The sequence below is a fragment of the Solea senegalensis genome, linkage group LG15, assembly GCF_019176455.1.
Source record: "Solea senegalensis isolate Sse05_10M linkage group LG15, IFAPA_SoseM_1, whole genome shotgun sequence".
Classification (NCBI taxonomy): domain Eukaryota; kingdom Metazoa; phylum Chordata; class Actinopteri; order Pleuronectiformes; family Soleidae; genus Solea; species Solea senegalensis.
This window is the reverse complement of record NC_058035.1, coordinates 13,033,741-13,058,513: the sequence shown is the minus strand read 5'-3', so window position 1 is coordinate 13,058,513 and position 24,773 is coordinate 13,033,741. Positions and strand designations below refer to the sequence as shown.

At 40.7% G+C, this 24,773-nt stretch overlaps 1 protein-coding gene across 2 annotated transcripts in view; it reads right to left on the bottom strand.

Moving 5' to 3' along the window:
• The window catches only part of dntt (deoxynucleotidyltransferase, terminal), a 73,091-nt gene that overhangs the window by 9,727 nt on the left and 38,591 nt on the right, over positions 1-24,773 (bottom strand). For both annotated transcript variants that reach the window (XM_044045201.1, XM_044045200.1), the window contains exons 8-10: positions 16,956-17,058; positions 11,125-11,373; positions 10,756-10,839 (exon numbers count right to left, since the gene is read on the bottom strand). In XM_044045201.1, coding sequence (XP_043901136.1) covers positions 10,756-10,839; positions 11,125-11,373; positions 16,956-17,058 — 436 coding nt within the window. The remainder of the gene's footprint in view (positions 1-10,755; positions 10,840-11,124; positions 11,374-16,955; positions 17,059-24,773) is intronic.

The window sequence follows — 24,773 nt, the reverse complement described above, 5'->3', positions numbered from 1 at the left end:
TACTGTCTGTGATCAACCCAAATATCAGCGCTCCCCCACTGTCAGTGCATTTGCTCAGTTTGTCTCTGCAAACACAAAAACTGGAGGCACGCACGCACACACACACGCGCACACACACACACACACCAACTAACAGATTTGTCTACAATAGCACTCATGGTTCCATTCCCTGGAATTTGTGGAGACACTTTTTTAGATGCACTGTTTCTTGATGGCACTCATTTTATATTTTAGTAACTTGCTATGATCACTGTGATGTGAATGAGCCACTGAGGAGTCAAAGGTGCAATATAGTATGTGTCAGGAATAATCAAGCAGTGCAGGGTAATTGCTGTGTCGGCACCCTGAAATGTGTTAGAGTGAGACTTGGTCAGAGTGTAATGATAGAACAAGCAGTCATTTTATGTGTTATTGCTTTACCATGAATATCAATATATTCCTTAAATAAACATGTGTCATTTTCCCCACTTTACCTTTTTTTTTTTTTTGGCTGTGCTTTTAATGACTATCATCAGACACAGAGAAACTTTGTAAAAGCTGGCAAACGCCACACTGAATAATTCCATCCACTATGAAACTGTTTCTCTTATGCTTTGGGAACATTGTGATATCTGCTCCCAAACCAATTTAATTTAAATAGTCAGAGCATTCAGAGCACCCTGCTTTTACAAAAGAATCAAAAAAATGATGATTTATTTGTCATGACCCAACAAAAGTCCTTAAACCTGAACAAAGTACTTATTTTATCCCAAACCACATCATCACCACCAGTCTGAACCACTAAATGGGCGTCCCTGCTCTGAAATGGGATCATAGGACATACAGGTGCCTCTGCTACCACAAGATCTGTATCAATCAATGTTGCACGACAAGCAGCCATGGCCCTAAACTGGGCCTTCCTGAAACCTTCATTCATTCTCTTTCATTAATAATACAATTGAATCTGGAGTGAACAGACACCCTGGTTCAGCCCACTGCCCGAGAAGCCAACTTCCAACATCCTCTTCCCTGTCATGAGCTATGATTATACATGGACACATGATCAGAATAAAAGCCTGATTGGAATAAAAATATGTCAAATCCGAAAAACTTTGATCTGATACAGTCCATTCAGAAAAAAATTTCAACAACAGGGCTGGTATATGCTGATATATGTAAATGTGACGTACTTCCATTTTGTTATTGTGGTATTTTCATTCCGAAAAAAAGAAAGACACAGTCATGGAAGAGGAGGAAAAATTAGACGGATGGTGGACAGCGAGGTGACAAGCAGACACACTATGTTTTCCACTTGTAAACATAGGGAGCATGTTCCTTTTCTTTGGCCTCACTTTTCATCTGCTAAGTTCACACAGTCAGCACATTACTCAGTAATTCCACAAAAGTTGACATGAGGAGTGAGGCAGGTATTCAGTTTGCTTGTTTGTTTACATGCAAAACGCAGACTAAATAGAACTATTATTACCCAGCCACCACCCATTTAAATACTTTAAGTATTTAAATACTTTAAGTATTTAAATGGGTTCTATTTGTGTAATTGTGTGTACATGACATATGTAAATATTTGTTCTAATAATTCTTCACTTTTAATTATATTCTTAGCGTAGTCTATTTGTATTTTATTTCATATCTATTTCTTGTATTTTTCTATTAAACAGACAGTTGTACTTGTACAGCTGCTCTTACTATAGATGTCTTGAATCTTTGTAACAAACATTGTTTGTTGAGGAGGAGGATGGAATAGTGAAGTACAGTGAGTGACATGGAAGTACAGAAAGTATGATGAAAAAAAGGCGGGTAGTAGAGCTCAAGTAAATAAAATATTTTGCCCACACAATAATTCTAAAATCGCGCTCTAACTCCCCTAAATTTGACCACACTCGTCTTTGGTCACCACTTCCAGTACATTTTCCAACAGTGCCACACCCCCTCCCCTATCATACCCCCTTCTGTCAGGATAAAGCTGTCAATATGATTTATCATTGATGCTAACTGATGTGGTTGTCCCGCTATGAAGGCTGATTAGCTGACCATTCTGCTGATACAGCCTCATCATCACTGATAGCAGGCGGCGGGAAATGTGACAGAGCCACCGTGTCTCTTCCTTTCTCTTTTTCCGTCACTCTGTCCGTTGTTGTCTCTCTCTTGATTTATCATCATCGCCTTCCTTTATCACATTCTCCTACTCCACTGGCCTTTTAGAGCTTCACTAGGCAGCTGTTTTGTGGGAAAACTTACTTGTGCTGTCAACATAAATGACAATTCCCGGCTTCTTCTTTTTTTAAATGACCCTTTCCCTGTGATGCTATAAAGTTGCCCCATTTGCCCCAGAAAAAGTGCTGTGTCAGCCACAAACGAAACATTTTTCCATCTAGAGAAAGTGATGAGTTGAAAAATAAGGCAGACGCAAGAACTGTTTGGCAAAGAGCAAAGATAAGCATTCCATAAAGTTGAAGTCAGCACTCACGTTTTTCAGTTCCATCCCTTTACTTACTCACACACTACATGCTACCATGGGTACATGCTATCACTGGTGCTTTTAGGCGGAAGTTAGAAATCAGAATGTACAGTAGATATTCTCTGGAACATGATTAACATTTCACCAAATTTAAAGTAAATTCATCAAATTCAAAGAGAATAAAAATAAGTCATTTAATTAGCATAAAACTGAACCTAGTGGACATTTGACTGACATCACTAAGGCATCACTCATGAAATAAGCCATCGTGCCTCCACATTAATTTAAATGTCTGCAAGGATTCCACTCGGCTTCCATTTTACAGTCGGAACCTCTAAAGACCAACTCAGGGATGTAGCAGAGAAAATGTCCAACCTGACGTGATCAAAGCAAATCCCTGAAAATGAGAATTCCTTGAACATTTTTTGACTGGCAGACAGAAAAAGGAGGAAATATGTGCACATTTTCTGAAAGTCTTTGTAATGCTGAGTGGCAGCTCCCTCAGGGGAGAGTGTTTTTTTTTGCAGAATGAATGCAAGAAGACACTCAGACCGGTTGCATGCCTCCAGCACTGACACAGACAGAACTGATAAAGACACTGCAGCCGTGTAGAGGAGATTCTGATTATAGCACCAACAGGAAACAAGTAACTGTCAGTCAAAGACGTGATAATTGAACAAACAATGACTTTGCTTTCGTGTTTAAGTACACAGTTTAAATGTAAGTATACAAAAGTATACGCTCCGTTGTAGTCAGCTCTGTTATCTTTATTGATTAGATGCTGTTTTGGATGAAAACTATAAGGAGGGTAACTTAAAAGATAACTTCAAAGAGACCTCAATGTTTGATTGTGCAATTATCATTACAGTGAACAAGTAAATAATCCATGTTTTGACACAGGTGGAATACCCAGATAAAATGTGTGACTGGGAATAAAAGAAAGCAACAAAAGAAAACACTTCTCTGCTCAGTTCTTCTTGACCAGATTTGGCCCTGACATGTTGCCACAAGTCAGTGCAGTTACTCAGAAAGAGTGTCCCACTGTTTGAGCGCATAAGGGTTATATGGACACAGAAATCTGATCTTCAGTTCAGACTTTCAAATCATATGTGTGTCACTCCAGCATGTGGTCCTCCATCAGACATATATCCATGCTTTTAAGGCAAGACAGTCCATGTGCACGCACTGAGCACTGGCAGTGCAACCAAACCTCCCTGTGTAGCTACATCTCACACACAGATGCTCCAATACCTTCCATTTCTCACACAGGATCTCACAGATGTGACATTTCCTGTTGTTGACACATGCAAAAAGGTATCCATACAAACATCTGTGCCACAGAACACTTGTAGTAATGCATGTGGATCATCAAATCTGATCTGTAATGAATCAGAATTGAATCTGATTTCAACAATGTGGCTGATAATCTGAATGTAGCCACAGTTGATGGGAGGATGCTGTTTCCATGGTTGCTGTGTTGTCCGGAGAAAATACGCCACTGTCGTATGATATACGGCAACAGTACTGCAGTTTATACGCCGTCTCCTTCTACTTCTATAACTTCTACTACGAAGACCAGGCAGGAAACTTTGGTGAATGTGCAGAACGCCAAGTCCCACTCCAGTCCGACTAAACAAATTTATGCAGGAGTAATCGGACTATGAATCGCATTATCCAGGTATGTCCGACTAAGCCTAGTTCGATTTAGTCAGACTAAAGTGTTTACATGTGGTCTCCAATTCAAGAAAAAAAAAAGTGTATTGCCTGTCAGTGCTGGTAGAAAAGACATCTGGATATAATTCACGTGTGTTGTACAAGTAGGAAAGATGTTTTGCAAAGGGACACAGATCGAATGGGACAACACAACACAACACTAGCCATACACGGTAAAATCCTCACAAAACAACAGAAAACAAAAAACAGAAGTATTACCAAAGCAAGCACCAGCTTAAGAAAAAAAACATAAAATAAGTATTAAGTGTTTCCTGCTCTTGCAGTAAAACCAACACTTTGTGGTTTCCACACGAGCAGAGCTCTTCTGTCCATCCACATGTTCCTCACTTTTATCTTCCTCCACAAATTATGACTGCAGAAGGATTTTAACTGTTGGCAATCCCTGCTTGCTTTGGGTCTGTCACCAAACATTCCTAAAAATGCACATGTTGCAACATTATAAATGGTCCAATTTTGCAAATCCTATTTGCAAATCCACATGAATCTTCTAATCTGTAATTTCCTGTTCTTATCTCATAACTCGATGGGGGAGGGAAGCTTCTCTTGAAAGTAAAACAAGGTCTTATGAGAGAAAACCTAGAGCGGACAGCCTGTAAATATGAGATATGTTGAGATTCTTTAAATCCTGCAGTCTGATCCCAGCTTCAGAAAGTATACTTCACATCCAGCTCAGCTCTGCTCTATGATGTCTTCCTGCAGTAAAGCACTCTTTCATATATATATATACACATATGTATATATATGTATAGATATATATATATATATTTCTGGACAGTGCCGTCATATCACATGGTGATTTTTTTTTTACAGTTTATTGTTGGCTGCGGGGATAATAATCACACATTTATTTTATGTGAACAGTTAATTCCATTATCACCTTGGATGACATTTCTACCTGCAGTGATGACATCAATTGCCATGGTGATGACATTTCACATTTGCACCCACGTTCATAACTATTCTACCCAGGGCCAGGAGGTTTCCAGCCACAGTGATGACATATCTGCACTGCATTCCCCTGGCAAACAAGTGATCCAATGCAAACAGTGATACAAATTTAACTCACGGCTGTGACGGAGCCTCAATTAGTGAAACAAGCTATGAATGTGAAGTAAGTGTCTTCGGGTTGGGATAGAATCTGTGTAAATAAAGAAGTCTGATAGGAGTTCAGAAATGATGTGTTTTTGTTTGTATGCGTGTTCATTTGTTTGCACACCTTACTAATTTTACATGTTGGACATTTCATGTGCTTTCTCTCATTTGTGAAATATGTAAAAAAAAAGGAAAAGTCATGTGTGGCTCCGGATCGAGCTGATAATCTGATAAATATCTCCAAGTTATGTCACTTCAATCAATTGATTTGAGCTGAAGACTAAAGCCCTATTCAAACAGGATTAGTTTTACATTGGGAGGTGGGGTAAAGTTTCAGTTATTTTAGTCCCGTCCGAATGTGCCATGTCAGTAATCATTACCCGACGATGTCAGTAAAGATTACGACATCTACCTGGGGTAAAAAGGTAATGCTAATGTCATGCAAATAGACCAGCAGTAAATATGTGCGTAAATATTCCACCATCTCCCGTTTACAAGAGGTTTTCCACTGATTTTCATGCATGAACCGAGGCGCTACGTCAACAAGAAGCAGCGTAGTAGGCACATGACAGAAGTTGACGGTGGAGCATAAATCGAGTGGCACTTGGTGTACGGGAAGTCGGGGTGAAGTTGTTTGTGGGTCAGGGATCACCAGGCTACCCCCCCTTTGCCCTCCCACATCAGGGCCCTGGTTGGCACCCTGGGTTAGTGGGTGGGATGACAGAACTTGTCGGGGGGGTCACCCGCCGCTGGAGTGCATGGAGCTGGTCATAGGCCCAGTAAAGGGCTCATGAGAAAGATTTACTCCGATTTACCCCTCCCAATTGTGGTAGTTTTACTGAGATTTTGTATCTGTGCTAACTGACCATTGACATTACAAATGTGCTGTGGTAAAATTACATTACTCCATTTCCCCATGTAAAACTAATTAATACGAATTATGGAACAGGTGAGTTATTTAACCTCACCTGTACCATAACAGCACCAGCCCTGCCTGTGAGAGACTGTGTGGACTCAAACACACCACCAGCAATCTGTCCCCACATCCACTCGTTTTTTGTATGCATCATTCAGTGAATGGTAGTGTGCTGTTTTGTCTTCAATCGTCTACAATGTCTTTGACTTCCAGCGTGTCTCTCGCTGTGACACGTCAGCCTTGCTGGCTCAACGCTGTTTATTTCCCCACTCTCACAACACCACACCAGGTGAACCTCGTCTGCTAAATTAGCTGTCAAGCCACGCCTCCCACATGTGATGTCAATAGGTCCCTCACCTCTGCCTGACTAAATTTGCATAAAAACCTTAACTATAACCATAACCCAATCCAGTCTTGTGCAAAATCTACCACTAACCACTAAAATCTGCCACACACAGCCTACAATAAAACAGACCATCCACAAACTCGGAGGACGATTAGACAAAGAAAGGAAAGAAAGAAAAAAAAAAACTTTAATTACATTTTTGTTCCTGAAAATAGAACAACCAGTGTAGCAATTACCAATGTGAAGTTTCTGGAATACGCTTTCTTTTACAACAATAACACAATAATCAACTTGTAATCCACTTACTGTGCTTAATGAGACACTACGTACGGTTTGTATCCATGCAAACTCTCTCTTCAGCTTCTACATTCATCTTCTCTTATATTTCTCATCAATTATATTGTGTAAACACAGGGCAAAATTCCTGCATTATTGGTTGCCTGGAATGTCAGAAATGAACTGGAATAATTACAGATATAAATGTTTTTTATTGCACTGGATTCAATCCGTCTATAATGAACACAGAAAGAATGATAAAGTAGCATGAAATTTGTTCTCTCACAATCACAGGCAGAGGGGGTTGGTGGTGATATTACCTTCATTAATGATTCTCATTTACTTCAGGGTGTTTTACAGTGTCTCCATTTAGAAACTAAAGATGGTATATGTGGACAAATATATCAAAATATATGCAAAATATCTCATCTGTCAGATTTTCCACTGTAAATTGATTAGCAACATATTGCTATCGATAAGGGTGAAGTTGCATCGAGCAGCTAACTGAATCCTGGTGGACATGGAGGACCTGCTAAGTGATAATTATAGGGAAATAAAACATAAGAATTCCTATTTTTCCAGGCAATAACACATGAAATGAAAACATTATTTTAGCTATGGAAATCAATTGTTGTTATTGAACATAATGTTTACTCACTGGCCCTTTAACTACTAAGGCAAGGTTGAGAATTTAAAGCTATTTGATTGTTTGAAACAAGTATGCATTTTAAAAATTTGCATAAAACCGAATTAAACAATCAAATTGCAGTCTTTACAATTAGCCAATTACACTGATTTGAATTTGCAGTTTTAATTTAAAAATGATTTACTGTTCAGACCTAGTGCAACATATTTGTTGTAGTGCACCAACATGTGTAAAATAACAAATATCCTCTCCTAACATTATCTCTGCTGTCCAACCCTTTTTGCCATCATCACATGTAAAAATGTTGCATGTTGACAGCTCTGAATGAACCACATGCATGTTCTGACCTTGAAAAGGCAAAACATCAAGATGCATTCTTCCTCTTTAAAATGCCGCCACACCAAGTCTATTTATCTGACTCTGTTAATTAAAATCCAGCAGACATGCCACCAAGGTCGAGAAAAAAACACATTTGTAAATGTGCGTACTTATTGAACAACACAATTCCCCTCCCCCCACCCACCCCCGCCTTCACACCCTCTGTACACATACATACTCACACTTCCACTGCACATAAGGATGGCACAGCTTAAGGCTGTTTTACTGCACTTTTAAATCGTCAACCTCATCAAAGTTGACAGTTATCTGCTTGAGTCTCCTGTTTTTTTCCTCACATTTTCTCCCCCGTCACAAATCACATATAGGATCGACTGCTTTACTTTCTCGACTTAAACTCAAAACACCAGCAAAAATCATGCAACACTTCTGCATGAATGAGCGCGTTAGTGTGTGACTCCCCCGTCCACTTCAGTCCACGGATGCCTGCACTGTCAGCGAGCTATGCTCTGCCCTTGCATTTTAATAAACACCATCTGAGTTGGCATGTGTGTGTCTATCTGTCAGGAACCTGCCACCCAGTGATCCCTGGGACTCTGACCTCTGCCCACAGGGAGCCAGTGATTGGACATCACAAAGACAGGGTACTTTCTCCTGTCGATCCATGCGATGATACGCCTTACACCCTTGTCCCGGTCCACTCACAACTCAAGCAGCATGCCCGCTCTACCCTGTGCATTGGAAATGAGATGGGGGGGAGGGGGTGCCTTACAGGATGCGATGAATAAGCAAAGGGATTGGATAAACACAAGCTTCAGAGAGGTCTGTCACAAAGATTGATGCTTCCCTGAAAATTTCTTGTTGTCTTGCCAGTGCTATAAACTTTTCCTGCTGAATAATTGAGTTCTTCAGCTGAATAGCAATGTCAATCTTTGCACTCGGGCACTTTCATGAGTGTATCTCGTGACTCCTGACTGTCATGAGAACAGCAGACAGCTGAGCTTGTGCTATATTCCAGGTGACGTATGACACACAAGACGAGATGACGGGAGGCAAAAATGTATCAAAACCTGTTAGATGTGTGTCTCTACTCTCTGCAGATAGCTATGTCTTAATTACATGTATATTGCAGGCTATTCAACCTCTCTTATGTGTTGCTTTATGCATTAAAACTGTAAAAGTCACAGCTATCAGTCACCTTGCGCCTTCAAACTCTTTTCACCTGTTGTCAAACCTGATGAGAGGGAAAATACAACATCAGTTAGTCTATAAGGTCACTTTCTTACCTACTGGGTTTTATTGGTGGTGAGATGGACCTTGCATGAAAATAAACCAAACTTGACACATAGGTCCAGGGAGCCAATAATCCAGGCAATCAGCAGTCTCCTGAACTTCAAGAGTTTGACAACCCCTAACAAATCATCTGTATGTGATACAACTTAAGAACATTCACTAATAAAGTCCTTTTCTATACTCCTATGTGGTAGAGAATATGATGTTCATCTTTATGAACTGCAATATTTGCTCAATTGACCTCAAACTTGCTCCAGTCCATGTTCAGACTTCATACAAGCCAACATTTGGAATAATAGGGGTTCCTCTATGACCCCATTACTTTAGGGGTTGAGGGTGGAAAGTTTAGGAACCCTGGTTGTTCAAATCTCTGAGGATAAATGAAAGCTGGGGTTGTGCACTTCCAGCAATAGCATACAAGGACTTGCATTAAAGAATATCTGCCAAACAAATGGTTGCAGCTCATTTGCGTATCAATTATATCGCATGTTATTCAAACTCCTTCACTTGTTACTCTTTGCACGGAAACTGTAAAAAATCCAAGCCATCTGTCACTGCTGCCTCCAAACTCACACCTGATATCAAAATGGATTTTCACACATGGAAAATGACTTCTCCACATAGCTAAAAATACCTAGTATGATGTGACTGAATGTCTGACTTTGTCATAGGTTAGACCTTTTGACAGCTCATCTTAACATAACACTATATCCCAGCTCTGCATGAGGCTTTCAACCACGCAAAAACACACCTAACCCCTGCTTTATTCTTCCTGAAGGCAATTATATACTGTATATATACAGGTGTTCCCACACACTATCTAATTAGCTTTTGCCAGGTTATGATGTAGGCTAACTGCTTTTACCACCTTATAAAAGCAGTTTAAACCCACGTTGCCCCCTGTGCAAAGTGATAGGAGTGCACTTTATGAGTGGCAAAACTGTAGTGTAAAGCAGCTTTGAGTGGTCACCAAGACTGGGAAAACGTTTACTATAGACACATGTAGGTTAAATCCACATTGCATTACCCTTCTATTTATAAGCTCATGCTTTCAAATACTGACAAATTAGCCGTGTGTGTGTGTATTTGGTCTGCTAACCCTGTCGACCTCCCATTAAGCATATTGCTCTTGAACTTTGAACTCAATCAAATTGTAAACATCACTGTACAGAATTGTATTTTTCCTGCATGCAGGTCCTAATCTTTAATAACCTTTAAGGAGTCGTGCTTTGGCAGTAATTCACTCACATTCATGAACACACACTCAGAGAGGGGAGATGTCGTAAAGCCCAACTCTGCGGTAAACACTGACATGATTGCCTTTACTCTAGCTGCTGCTGCTGCTGCTGCTGCTGCATTTCAATTCACTCTCTATTGCTATGTCTTTGTGTGGTATATTAATACTTTATTAACAATTAATTAGGTGAGCTGGTAAGCTCTCATTACTAGAAAAATGTGTGCATACATTATGAAATCAAATAAAAAAAACATCTAACCTAACTGAGCATTAGGTTAGACCATAATGTAGCAGCTGCTCTTCCAGTGTACTGGACACATGTTTTAAGTAATAAGTGAATAAACTGTGTCTAGTTAAATAAAGTATGCTTGTTTCGAGACACAGTAAAAAGAATGTCCTCATTAGGTGAATAAATGAGTACCTTTGTTTTGTCGTACAGGGTGTGGTTGTCCAAAACCATCTGCCGCTCTAATCGAGCAAACCTCCTCAGGTCTCTCTCAAACTGCTGTGGATGAGAAAGATTAACAGTCTGAAATCAAACATCTGTTTTAATGGCAGTGAAAGAATATGGACACACGTTATTCTTATAATGCTGAAAACATACAGTAAATATCCTAAAAATCAATTTGTTATTAATTTACTGTCAGGGTGATCGGTGTAACCTTGACTTTATCGCACATTGTTGGCAAACACCATGAATAACTTATAAACATAGCAACTTGGACTTTTTTTTTCTACTCGTGAATTCCAGCCGCATGCAGCATCATTCAGTCTCTATAATCCTTCATACCCTGGAGCCGGTCCAGCCCAGTAGAGCGAAAGCATAACGATCCACAGGTGGTGACACCAAGTCGACACGCACCGCCTTCCATCCCCTGCCGCCCTCCTTAGATCTGCTCAAACCGCCCTCCACTTTGCTTCCCTCCAGCTGGAGGATCAGGAAGCACTTTGCAAAATGGTCCATGGCCTCAAATCTCGGGCAGGGAAGCTTGGATATATCAAGGGTGGAGGCCTGATAGTCACAATAAAGCAAAATGCCCTGGTAGAGAGAAAAAAACAAGTATTAGGCTATAGCATAAATATCTGCAAAGGTTAATTTTACATCTTTTAAGGGAATTAGTAGTGAATACTGTATTACAATACACAACAAGGAAATGACATGACTGTGAACCAGCGCTGGGAAAACTGCATGTCAACACCAACAATAAAAATAACTGTAACTGTAATCATTAAATCATTATTCAAAAATATGCAGGTGACAGTCTAACAGAAAAGATATGTTTATTAAAATGAGTCACATTTACTGAAACCCCTTGAATTTTAGATTGAATTGTGCAAATGACCCATTTAAAACTTGTTCAGGGTCTATTTCATTGTTTTAGCACAATAGAATCAAAAATAGAATCAAAAGCTCCATAAATTAAACTTCAAAACTTGACCAGTGAAAAGATAAGGACTATACTCTGCTGAGCCTCGTCAACACTCTAATTTACGGTGAGTGAAGAAAGAGGATGACTGGGTGTTGAGTTCCAATACAGAGATGAGCCTCCAGTCAGCCATAGTAGATGACTGAAGTCCATTCCCTGGCAAATGGGTCCACTCCTTAGATAATGGAAATCTGTGCCAATTGAGATGTCAGTGTGTTGAAGGGGAGAAGAAGTGAGGGCCACAGATGAGAAACAAAGCCGTCAGTGTGGAGAAAAGTGAAATGGAGTGAACGTGAGAGAGTTAGAGAATGAAACCCGTGAAAGAATATAAAGAAACAGGTAAAGGCGTAGATTGCAGGATCAACATAAGAGAAGAGTGAAAAGAGTGAAAAGACAAAAACCTCAAAGGCCTCACCCTGACTGATCATGCCTCTCCCTGGATGCAGGAGTATTAAAACGATTAAGATGACCACTTGTCGATTAAATCCGGGCGCCCATTATAACTGTATGGATACTACTGCAGTCTCCCTGGTCATGAATCTGCCACACAATCCTTAAAGAGCAATAATTAGAGAAGCAAGTGCACCAAGTAGCCACTCTGTCTTTCCGGCCGATGACTTCGGTTAATCACCAAACATCAAACACCTTGTCAGCACAGCCTGTGTAGCTGCCAACAAACTGTCGAAATGCACAAGTTATCGGATGAGGACAGTGTTTCCCGGAGGGCACTGATGGAAGGAGATGAGGTGGTGAAAACCCTGAGTGACACAATGAGGGAGCAGATCTCAAAGAAATCACCACCCCCTTCTCTCGCTCCCTCCTCTAATTATCTTCAGTGGTGGACTCGTTTGTCGTGTACTTGCAGGCAAAAAAATATACTAGATGTCACCCTCCGCTGCACCCGCGGACCACTCTCACTCTGCAATTACAGATAACCACTCACCTTTCAATGGTAGGCAGGGGGAAGGATTCTTTAAGTTCCCCTCACATTCTGTAATAGCTTAGCTAAAGGCAGTGTCAGCGCCCACTCAGATAATGAGGGAATGACAGCATAAAAACCTCTTAAATGCTAACTAATCTGAAATTAAAATCCCCTCGAGTCACACTTCAGACAAGTTTAGTGGGAGAAGGTCTACAATCCATCTAGTGCGAATGTAGGTCACTTCATATAACAGCGCTCCAGCAGATACTATAGTTAGGTCTGTCTGTCAGAAGTTTTTTTCAGGTTTTGACTCTTAATGATGCCCTTTTTTTGTTTCTACCAAATCCTAACAACACTGAAGACGCATTCAGACAAACAAAAAACACACTGTATTTACAGAAAAGTTTTTGAATGCTAACACTAGAAAACACTCGGAATAATGCATTTTCTGCAGGAGCCAAGTGGAAATGTATAGACAATCGTAGCAGAATATTTACCAAAATGAGATAAGAATAATAACTGTAATGTGTTAAGGTGACAACAGCGTAGACCATCGAGTGCTTCAGTTTAATGAGGACTGTACGTGCTGCAGCACAATGCTACGCTCGCCCTTGCTCGGCCCGATACACATAAATCCACCATAAAGACAGAACGTCATGAAGTTCCCCCGTCGCAGCATCGCTGGGGGCTGTTTAGCCCAATAGCTCTCTGTAATCGTCTCGCACACAGCAGGTAATGTCAGCGAGCATCTGAGAGGAAGCTGATTCCGCCAAAACTGTTTATAGAGGGAATTACAGAAGAGGACAGCAGTACGATAATCTTTCCCCCTGAAGCTTCGCCTCAGAAAAAAGAAGCAAAAAAAAAAGCCAGATGTGAAAGCTTTTATCTCTTTGATTATTTAGTCCAAGTCCTTTCTTGTGAGTGTAAGAAGAGCGGTCATAGCGGCCTACACAGCCGCCTGCATCCACAGGACGAGCGTGAGGTGCTCCGATCTCATCTTGCATTCTCTCTTAAACAGAGAGCGAGAGAGAGAGAGACTTCAAATCTGCCTTCAAGTCGCGGATTAGTGTGTGTTAGCCAGCACTGCTGGAACTGCACTTTGACTTTGATTCACAGCTTCGCCAGAATGAAAGAGACTGATTGCTGGAATTGAAGTGCGGCAGTTAGTGTGTCCTCTCACTGTCAGTCAAAGTAGTCCTTGCTGGTCAGACTTTATTTCCTTCTCCGAGTGACTAACTCTGTGTGACTGCGAAATAATCTCAGCTGTGCATGCAGCTCTGTCTAAATCACTTAGTTAACCCGAAAGGGAAAACACTCAGAATTATTAACTGCACTGACTCAGACTAAACGCAGAACAATTAACGCGTGAGCTGAATGGCATCACATCCCGGGCCTCTGGAACGAGACACTTATACAGTATTCAGAGACAGCGATGACAGATGGATGGAGGATGAAACTTTGCTCCCTTTGTCTTTCTCTTACCATTAAGAGGGCCAAGCTGAATCTCATCTGTCTGCCACAGGAGCTGGTGACTGACCTTGCTCTGCCCCCGAGTTATGCTTTCAGAATATCAGCAGGAGGAGGATGAGGAGGAGGAGGAGGAGGAGGAGGGGGGGAGGCAAAAAGTGATGAGCCTAAATTTACAAGGACGTTTTTCGATAGATGTACTTTTAACTCCCTGCAGGCAGAAAGGGGGTACTGAATGTGTGAGGGTATAAGGGTGCAGATGATATTAGGCCTGAGTGAAGACATGTGGGGAGCCCCAAGGGCCTCGGTTGCAGATGACAAGGTTACACGACTTAAGAGTCGACCTCTGCTACCGCCACTTAATCATGATCTCTTGTGTCCACGTCCCTGCAGACCAGTCCTCTCTCCATCCCCGTTCCATCAGCCTGCTGAGAGAAAAGGCTTCCGGTTGTATCACACTGGCCCTTCTTAGGCTGCTAAAGCCTTTTTATCACCTGCCCCACTTGCCTAATTCACTGTCTCACATCCATTCTGCCTCCTCATTCCCACACATTCTCACACGCTTGCACACCTTCACCCTGTTCCCCGTACCCATAGTAAATTGAAGACGCAAGAGCTTCCCGTGATAATGTGGGAGGTAATTATCATCAGGATGGACCTCTAAAGGAGCGGAAGCTGGACAGAATGTGTAAAAGGAGGAGGGGCCGACGACTGGGGGGTTTATTTTTAAACCTGCTGATGACAAAAAAGAAGCCGACAGCTAGACTAGACAGCCTGGCCCTGCGCTTCATCAAACCCTTCCCTCCTCTCGTGACTGTCTCCAAATACACATTCATCTGAGGGAGAAGTCTGTGTTTAACAAAAAAAAAGAAAAAGTTCTTCCTCATCCATATGCTCTGTGCTTTTTCTGTAAGTGATATTGTCAATAATGTATTTTCATTTGGCTTTGGAGATCCAGTTTTGCTGTATCATTATGTTCAGTGGAAAGTAAAGGGTATTTTTATGTGTAGAAAAGAGTCTTTTGTTTTTAATCCCAGAATCACTGACACTGTGTTGTTATCTGGACTTCATCGACCGAAATTTTTATTTAATTGAATTTAATTTTTATTTAATTTAATTTAATTTAATTTAATTTTATCATTATCAGATTTGGCTCTTCTGACATTTTGAACGGAGATAATCTTAGATCTTAAAGTCTTCTCCTGGCTGACAAAGAATTTGAGGCACATGAGTGAAAAAGTTCGGTTGCACGAATAATTATGAAAAGTCTTGCTTTGCAGGTCACCAACGTCCCTCAATAATGAATGCGATTCTACTTCCTCAAAATGATTACAAGTTGATAAAAATGCAATAAACATACAGGATGTGTTAGTTTGGGTGTGACATTCTGGGAGCATGAGAGACTCACTTGAGGTGCAACCGTCTCTAGTCCCACTGAATTTTAGAGATCACGGTGGCAAAATCATCATCATCATGGATGGAAAAACAACCATCCATATTCATACTGAAAAAAAACTCTGGTTCACGTTTAATGAATATTAAATACGCATCTCATTCATCGGTGTAAAACTGAGCCATCAATGTTTTTTACACTCTGATTTCCCTTTTCAGTCAAATCCTAATAATACCTTGTGAAACAAGGTAAAAAGCAGTGGCAGCTGAACTGTTGTGTGCACAATTGTTGTTAAGACCTCAGTTCAATGTAATTAATGTGTCTACACGTAGCGGGTCTTAATTGGACACTTCTGAAGCACATTGACATTTGTCACACGAGTGTGATTATTAGCAACAAATAATTGTCATCATTTAAGTGCAGCCGATAATTACACCATTAGCTGTATGCAAACATAGCCTCTCATTAACATTGTTTGTGTTTTATCTCCAGTTCACACGTTTCCTCACTCTTCTCACTTTCTACGTGATTTTTGTTTTCTCTCGACTTCAACCACCCGCTATCTGTCTCTCTCTCCCCGTCTTTCTCTCTCTTCCGCAGTCGTCTCCCTTCTTCTCTCCGCTCGCTCCATTAGAGGATCCATTTTCCTGCCCAGCGTCCTTGAAAGCACTGATAAAAGTTGCTTCAAGTAATCGCCCAAATTGTATCACTTCTCCTTCACTTGAATCGCTCACCTTTGCACACGGTCTTTCCATTAAATGGAGCTCACTACACATTTTTCAAGGAAGGCTACAGTAATTTTCCAAGGACACGTTTTTGAATGAGGAAGAAGTGCGGGGTCAGAAACACAGGATATCCTTAAGGCAACTAGTGTTTCATGTTTAAAGCAAGCAAGTGCAGAAGTGAAAGTACAAAGGAGTTGTGTTAATAAATACAACCAGCGAGTCACGTCAGTGAAGCATGACTACAGCAACAACAACTGCACAAACAAACAAAAAAAGGCTCCTCATTGAAATAGTGTCATCAGGAGGGTGAATGTGAACACATGGTGCGTGTTTTTATTTTATACTGTCTCACATGGTAGAGCAACTTTTACAGTGCAACTCATCAACAGAATATAAAATGCAAAATTGGTTCTAAAAAAATTGCTAGACAGCACAAAATCAGACATTAGACAATTGAGCCAATATAATAAAAACTATACACGGCTATCATAATGTGCAATAAATTAAAGGGTTTTAAAAGGATCATGAACTGTTTATTTTTACCTTACCTTTCCTTTTGTATCGAAACCATTTGTCATATATATTTATTTACAAATACTAGGGAAATGACTACTTTAAATGTATTCCCAAAAGGTCTACATCCTCTTTACTTCCATCAGGTGCAAAAATAAAATAAAACATACGTACTTCTTGTTTCAGTCTTTCAATGATGTCAGGTAGCAGACTATTCTCTCTCCCTGGTTCTGGTGTGGTCACAATAAAATCCACATCGTGACCAAACTCCTTCTCCCTGGAGATAAAAACACGGCAGTTACACACTGATGGCGTCCAGGAAAAATGAAAATAATCACCTTTCAGTCACAAAAGGAGCAATTAAAACGCACAAGCTCACCTAATTACATTGATTTTGCATTTTCTGCATGAATTGAATTAATTTCTGCTAAGTTGTTGAGTGTAAATCCTCCACTCAAATAACCACTCATTAGCATTTGTCATCTCTGAATGCACAAACCTTAACTGTGATACTGTATGTAAGAAGTTCATTTTCAGTAAGGGAGAACATGCAAACTCCACACAAGCTTAGTTTCAATGTTTATACAAATAAAACTAGCGTTGAGACAGATATGCGTCTTATTTCCTTTTTTTTTTTTTGAAAATCTGGCAACCACACCCTGCAACGTTTTCATTTGGGATTGCAATAATTGTTTTAGATGACAAAAGTGGTTGTACATATGGTGTACATGTACTCCTGCCCTGTGTATCTATAGTACTCAGTGAGTGTATTTACCAGGTACCCACTGAGTTTTCACAGTGCACTAAATCCAGGAGTAAACACTGTCTGTGTTTACAGTAAAAGAACGGGACATTTGCAACAAACCAGGCCAATGTTATTTATCTAAATCAGTCAATTATTCACAATCAGACGTAACTCGCTTATAATCTGATTCACACAGGATATCCTGAGCGTGAGAATGGGGGGAAGAACAGTGAGTTGAGTGACTTTGAAAGTGGCTTGGTTGTTGGAGCCTGATGGCCACGACAGAAAGGCAGCAGTTATTCAAATAAGCTCTCTTTAGAAGATAATCTCTTAACACACATGTCAGATCTTGAGGCGGGAGCAGGGAGGGTGCTACAGCAGCAGAAGACCGCACCGGGTGCCACTCATGGCACTTAATTAGCTGTCCGGTGACCAGTGACCATATGCAAAACAACACAATAATCAAATCTTCAGAGCTCATCAGAATGGAGACTTTCCTAATTGAGATACCAGTGTCAGAAACAGCTTGTAAACAAGCTGGCATCACCTGCACTATAGGAGGCAGCTTTGAAGAACAGGAAGCCACAGGGTAATAATTGTTCACCACTAGATCAAAATAGATGAGACACAATAGTGATGTGTTAAAAATTGCATTAAGCATAATTATCCAATCCAGCTGACTTCAGCACCTTGTGACTTCTTTTATGACCTTTGCTTTAGCAACGTGACAACGACAGGCTACTCACAACGGGATGTAAAAGCAATCAGTGGCATAGATAGATTTGTTATGATGAAAGGAGAATTGAGACATACATGAATCACTGCTTCATCACTGTTACACTGGCAATTCTGAACACCTAAAAGGTCATTAACCTCTGACACCACAGACTGTACATTTGGGAAGATTGCAGCCCTAAGTTTTACAACTAAATGCTCAGGGAACATAGTTGTGCTTTGAAGGTCATAAGAGGAGCTGATGCTTGCTGCAACTCCACCTGCTCATAATGTATTCCTCCTACTTGTCTTATTTTCATCCTGTTCCAGCCACTTCTCTAGATTGATCCACGCCGTGCCAGGATTACACATGAACCTCCAGGCGGCACAATTATAAAACAGCAGTTGGCCACACCCACCTGTGGCTACAAACTGAGCTTGGGTATTTCGGACACCCACATTCATGTAAACAAAGCAAGGAAGTTGAAATTCTCAAAGAAAGAATAATTTGGCTTCATTTGTGGTTTGCTGCAGAGCAAAAAAAATAAAAGCGTAAAAAACAGCAAAATCAAAACCATGTAACTCAAAAAACTACGTCTGTGTGTGACAGACAGGCCACCTGCTTCACACACTACGCTACATAAAAAAAAGACAGAATGACTCAAACAGCAGTCAGATGGCATGATGAGAAAGGACCAGTGGGTTCCTGTGATTACAGTGACCCAACAACACAGGCTCATATGGCAGGTTCACAGCAAACACCAACAACCAGCGCTGAAGTTGCCCCACAAATGAAAGAACTTTGCTCCTGTTTGTACGTGCAAAGGGTCAGGCAGCATTTCAAACTGATCAGCAGCCAATTACAAAAACACACTCACAGACCGTCATTAACAAAAGAGGCAACAGCAGCAGCAGCAGTGAGTCACAGAGATTGATTTATCCTCGTCACTTCTAAGGATTCATGGACACATAAACTCAATGTTCCACACGACTGAAGGCGAGTACACAAAGACAATGGTAACCATGGAAACTTATTTGAGGTTACATAATGGAGGTCTGCTGGTATCCACACTTGTACAACTCCACAGTAAAAGTAAAAGTAAGGACATACAAAAGATGGCAAACTCATTGTGAGGAAATTGTATGTGACAGCCAGTGCATTTAGCTAAGGCCGTAGTCCAACTAAGACAGGCAACCGGACAACTCAAGGAGAAAATGGATTTATTGGCTGTGTACGTCTGACTCCGCCTCCGTAGGTGGCGTGGTATCTCTCTATAGGCTTGTGCGTATTGAATCACAGAAAAACAAATCGCAAAAGGCGAGATGGACATGCGAGATGGATCGTGCTGTGGTTCTGTATGTTTCGTACCTGCTGTACATTTTAATCGTGATATAAATTAGATCCGGCGAATGATTTCCGGCAACTGTACTGCAGTTTATACGTCTACTCCTTCTACGACTAAGTGTAATTGGACTATGAAAAACATTATCCAGTAAGTAAGTCTGACTAATTCTAGCACGATTTTAGTCAGACTAACGTGTTTGCATGACATTAGGAAAGTCAAATTATTGTCTTAGTCCGACTAAAATCAGACTTTTAACATGCATGTAAACTGGGAACACGTGTGTGGAACGCTAGACTGACGCAAAGCTTTGTTTTAGTACGATTAAAAAAAAACACAGGCATGCAGAAATGCATAGCAGCATTCTGCAAAACACCGTATGTAAGTATGAGCCGGCGCTCACAAATAAGAGAGAGGAACATTAAAGGAATGGAGGGAAGCACAAATGGCTTTGGGATAGCTTCAAAGGTCACCATAGTTTTAAGGAGAAAAACAGTCATTACAACTCCACGAGGCTTTATAATGTTAATGTTTTGTGATAGTGGCTTATAGATTCACTGAGCAGATGGTGCTTTTGTCACAGACGGTGTATAATGTATTCTCTATCTAAAATAATACGAGATGTGAGAGTCTTCACTCTTTTTTTGGCTTTTCTTAATACTCGGCGGTATTTGTGTGTTTGCACTTCTTTAATCAGTTGACTGGTAGCTATTTAAGAATGCATCACAGATTTCCATGTGCTGAACGAGCACCTTTCCACCATCACTCCTAACTGGCAAAGCTGAGATTCTGCAACACTTACAGCTCGTACGGGGCACTCAAGTTGTTGAGTGAACATCGCTGCTAGCCTCTGCTGCGCTGGCAAAACTCACTCATGTGCACTGCATAAATGTGTGCCGTGAATAGCAAAACAAAGCAGAAGAGACACAGACCATCAGCATAACTTCAGCTTACCACCAATTAGCATTAAGCAGCCTGATTTCATCACAGTGCGGTTGCATAGAGTAGGAATCAGTGTTTTCAGTTCCTTGCTGCACCACACCAGAGCATGTGTCAAGTCTTTGCATGCTCTAATTTAACACCCTTCAGAGGAAATTAGACAACACCATGTCAAATATATTCTCTACAGCATGGAGGGTGTTTTTCTTCCTCTCTGCTTCTATTGCTGCACCTTTACAACACTGGGTTTTATTCAGCTTCACTCGCCCTGCACTCCCCTCAGCAGGTAGCTGGGGAGATTCAGCTGAAAATATAAGCTTTAATGGAATGTGCACGTATAAACACTGCCAGTTGTGTTTTGTTTTATTCTTAAATTAAGTGCTGCACCGAGCTGAGCAGTAGATCTATAAATGTCTGGTGTGAATTTAGCCAGTTCTACTCTCTCTTTTATTGTGCCGGGAAAAAAATGTTAAATTATTAAATGCTTCTGCACAAAGCCCATGAAATATACATGGTTATTTACAAATTTGTGTGGACGACAGTGTGACATGTATGAATAATACAGATGTGGGGAAATTTCACAGCATGCATTCATCTGCCGGAAGCACAGGGTTCAGCAGAAGTTAAAAGTAGCCGGTCAGGAGAAAAGAAACAGCCTTGTTTGCGGCAAATGCATTTCACCGTCTTCCGTCTTTGATCCAGGGGTATTTAGGACAGAGCCGCAGTTTGGGCTCATTACCAGGGGGCACGTTGGGCTCTTTTGTCTACACGGTGATGGTAAACTGATAATAGACTTCTGACTGACAAGGATTACTTATCTCATTTATTGTTCAATGGAAACAATGCTGCGAGACTCAGCCCCAGTTTGAGGATTTGAAAGCTGACACCATCAAGCCCCTCATCAGTGTCACTTTGAGTCGTATTCCAGACAATCTGATGTTAAATAAGATCCACACTGGGGACTTCTTACAGGAATAAATACAGTGCTCCGCTGACACTGCGCGAGCTTTTCACACATTCAAGCCTAATCTATTTTTAATCCCCCCTCACCCACTCCGACAAAACATCTTTAAGAATTGTCACCCGCCTTCCACAGCTGTCCTTTCAATAATGTCAGCGGCGTCGACGAATAACCGCCATGTTTTTCCTCTGATGTGGGTGACAGATGGAGTTTACTGGGGAACGGTGCTTATTTAATGAAACTTTGGAGAGCAGAGTTATTTTGTAGTGCAGAGATGAAAGAAGAGCCAGCGCCAGATACATCTATTTAAAGAGGTATAGAGAGTTTAAGTGTATCGCTATGTCTGACAAGGGCTATTGGCCGGAAAAGATGAAGCCAATAAGAGACTCTACATCTCGCTGGAAATTATAGTAATTAAATTGAGCTCTGACAGGCCTTTAGAAGTGAACATTTTCAGATATGTCTCACAGAAGAGAATTAGAGGGTTATTAGTGATGCTGCTGGCATCCTGGAGAACATCCCCCCCCTACATTTAAACCATGTCTGGAGAATCAGCTTTTCAACAAAATAAAGGTAAATGACTTGCTTACTGACTGATAGCGTATAAGTCATCGTTCTTCAATTATAGCTCTGCATGAAGCCAATTAGGTCTCACGTAATACTCCCCGAGCCTGCATCAAACATGAGGTGGAATAAATGTCTGCTTCATTGGCCTGAGTTTGCTATAAAAACCGTCTCACAGGCCCTTTACACTGTGCAGCAGACTCCTGGCCCCTAAATCATACACACTTCCTCCCCTTCATACTTGATGTTAACTATCAAGGATGCACTAATCACTTTTACAACATTTTCCTCTTGAGGAGCAGTTATTTACATAATGAGATATCATTCTCTGACGGTTGAGAAGAGAAGTACAGCGAAAGGTTGAATTCATCGACAGTAAATCATACATTGGCCCAATTCAGTGTGTTGTTTAGTCATGCAAAGTCTTACTACACAATAACTCTAAGCATGTGTTGAGCGTTTGCTCTGTTTGTTTCTGAGTGAGACAAATATCCTCACATTAATCAAATATTTAAAGTTACAGACTATTCTTTGTCAGTGCACACAAGTGAGTCAATTCAAGAGAATAAGCTAAAAAAACAATACAGTATTGTGGTGGTGAAACTGCTCTAAAAACACTTCACATAACAGCTCTTTTTTTTGTTTTAAAGTAGCAGTCAGTGTGAAACAGAGTTCTTGAAAATGCACCAGGAAATGGAAGCTGTTGGAAGCCGACATAGTGTTAGCAGCTTGTAGCTCCCACTCTGTGATTACTAATGTGTAATCAGGCCTTATAGTGTCTCTCTTCCTCACAGTGTCTGGGTCTTTTAGAGGTGTATTTATGTACTCTCTCCCTGAATATTTAGTAAACCTAGTGCTCCAGCTGTTGTTAGCTTGTTGTGTTAACCTTACTTGACTCCTATCTTTAAAGTGTTACATTTCCAAGGCAACCATAGCCGACTCTTACATGAAATGAATGGTTTATTTTTGTCACAGTCCAAGATTTACATAGTTGTCATAACCTCCTTCACATACTGCACTGCCACTGGCTTTTGTTGCACTTTTGTTTATTGAGATTGGTGCCAGTTTGTTCTAAGGCTTGTTGCACGTGGTTAAAATGTGCCTGCTTCCACACATACATACGTTTCCCTCTAGAAAGAGAGTTCAGTTTTATGTTTGCATGTAAAACAATTGCTGTATATCTGTATCGCTCTGTGTGTGACACTGTATACCTGCCCAGACCACAGGCGCAGTGGTGAGAGTGACCTGCTCATTGCGGGGAAAGCCTATATCCATGCCCTCCCTGATTTATTAGAATTGTCAATTTCAAATGAAATTGGGTTTTGTCTGTTGGTGTATAGGTGAGACTGCTCTTCACCTAGTAATATTAGCATATAGAGGTAATCACCACTGGTTGTGTTAAACGGTAGTGACGTCGCCCATAAGAATCTGAATTCCTGTTTTGAATTTTGATTTTGAAAGATTTGGCCAAGCAAATAGAAATTCATGTGCAAATTTAAGAACTATATTATGAGCTTTCACTCCCATCCGCTCATATGTTTCTCTATTTTCCTCTAAACGGAAACAAATTTACAAAATTGACATCGTGTTCCACTGAACACGCCATTCGTTCTAATGTGTAGTGTTAGTTATCTGCTACTGTGGTTAGAAACACAGTGTCATTATCATTTTGGTAAACGGAAGAGACAAAACTTTCAGAAAGTCTTTGGAGTAAAAAAGATATCTTTCCCTGGCAACATGTAAAAGCTTGTAGCCCCGGCTCTATTAAAGATCGTGAGCTGAGCCGAGGCAGCTCTGTCACCCCTGCTGAGAGACAAGCCCCTGTCCTTACTGCCAGACTGCCTTTGAATTATTTACCACACACGCCACTGGTTATGGCTGGATTTTTTACAACACCACACAGCAGAGTGCCCCGTACTTACTCAGGCTCAAAGCAATGCACATTTAAAAAAAAAAAGAGCTGGCAATGTCGGCGCCAGCTGTGAACGACCAGTCACACTCAGTGGGTTGCTTCACAAGAACACGCACTATGCTCTCAATGACTGACGATGTAATGCATCTATGCAACTCAGTGCTAAGCATGAGCGACCCGGGCACTCCAGTTTTTACCTTTTATGATTAAGAATAAAGTGACGACGATAACATGCAGTGCTACACTTAAGGTAACACATAAGCCTAAGTGTTAATTTTTTATTTATTTATTAAATTTATTATTTATTTTAACTATAAAAGGGCCAGTGCTTTCGTCCATTTTTCCAGAATAACTTTCAGTATCTGGCAGTTATTTACAATTTACTGCATGTTAAAGTAGTGCTCTAACAATTAAAAATAAAGAATAAACACCGTCGTTGCACATAAATTTGAAATTTGAACACTATAACACATGTTTAAAATAACATTTGTTAGAGTTTTTGTCTCAATGTCCAAAAACAGGTCAAAAAAATGGAAACTATGCACACGTGTTCTTCCAACTCTCCTCTCTGGTGACAAAGACGCTGCTTCAGTGAAATTACCGTAAAAACCACACGTTGGCTTTGACGTGCAGCTTTTTAGCCTGTGCTTGCACAAGTGTATTGTCTGTGATATCCTTGGTGTTAAAGAGTTAATTAAATGACAATAAATTGCACACACACACGTACGTACAGTGACATGCATGCAGTGACAGTAGTTAGTTATAAGGACGAGCCACACAGGGTTTCAAGTAGACCTCCTGAGACCTTACTGAT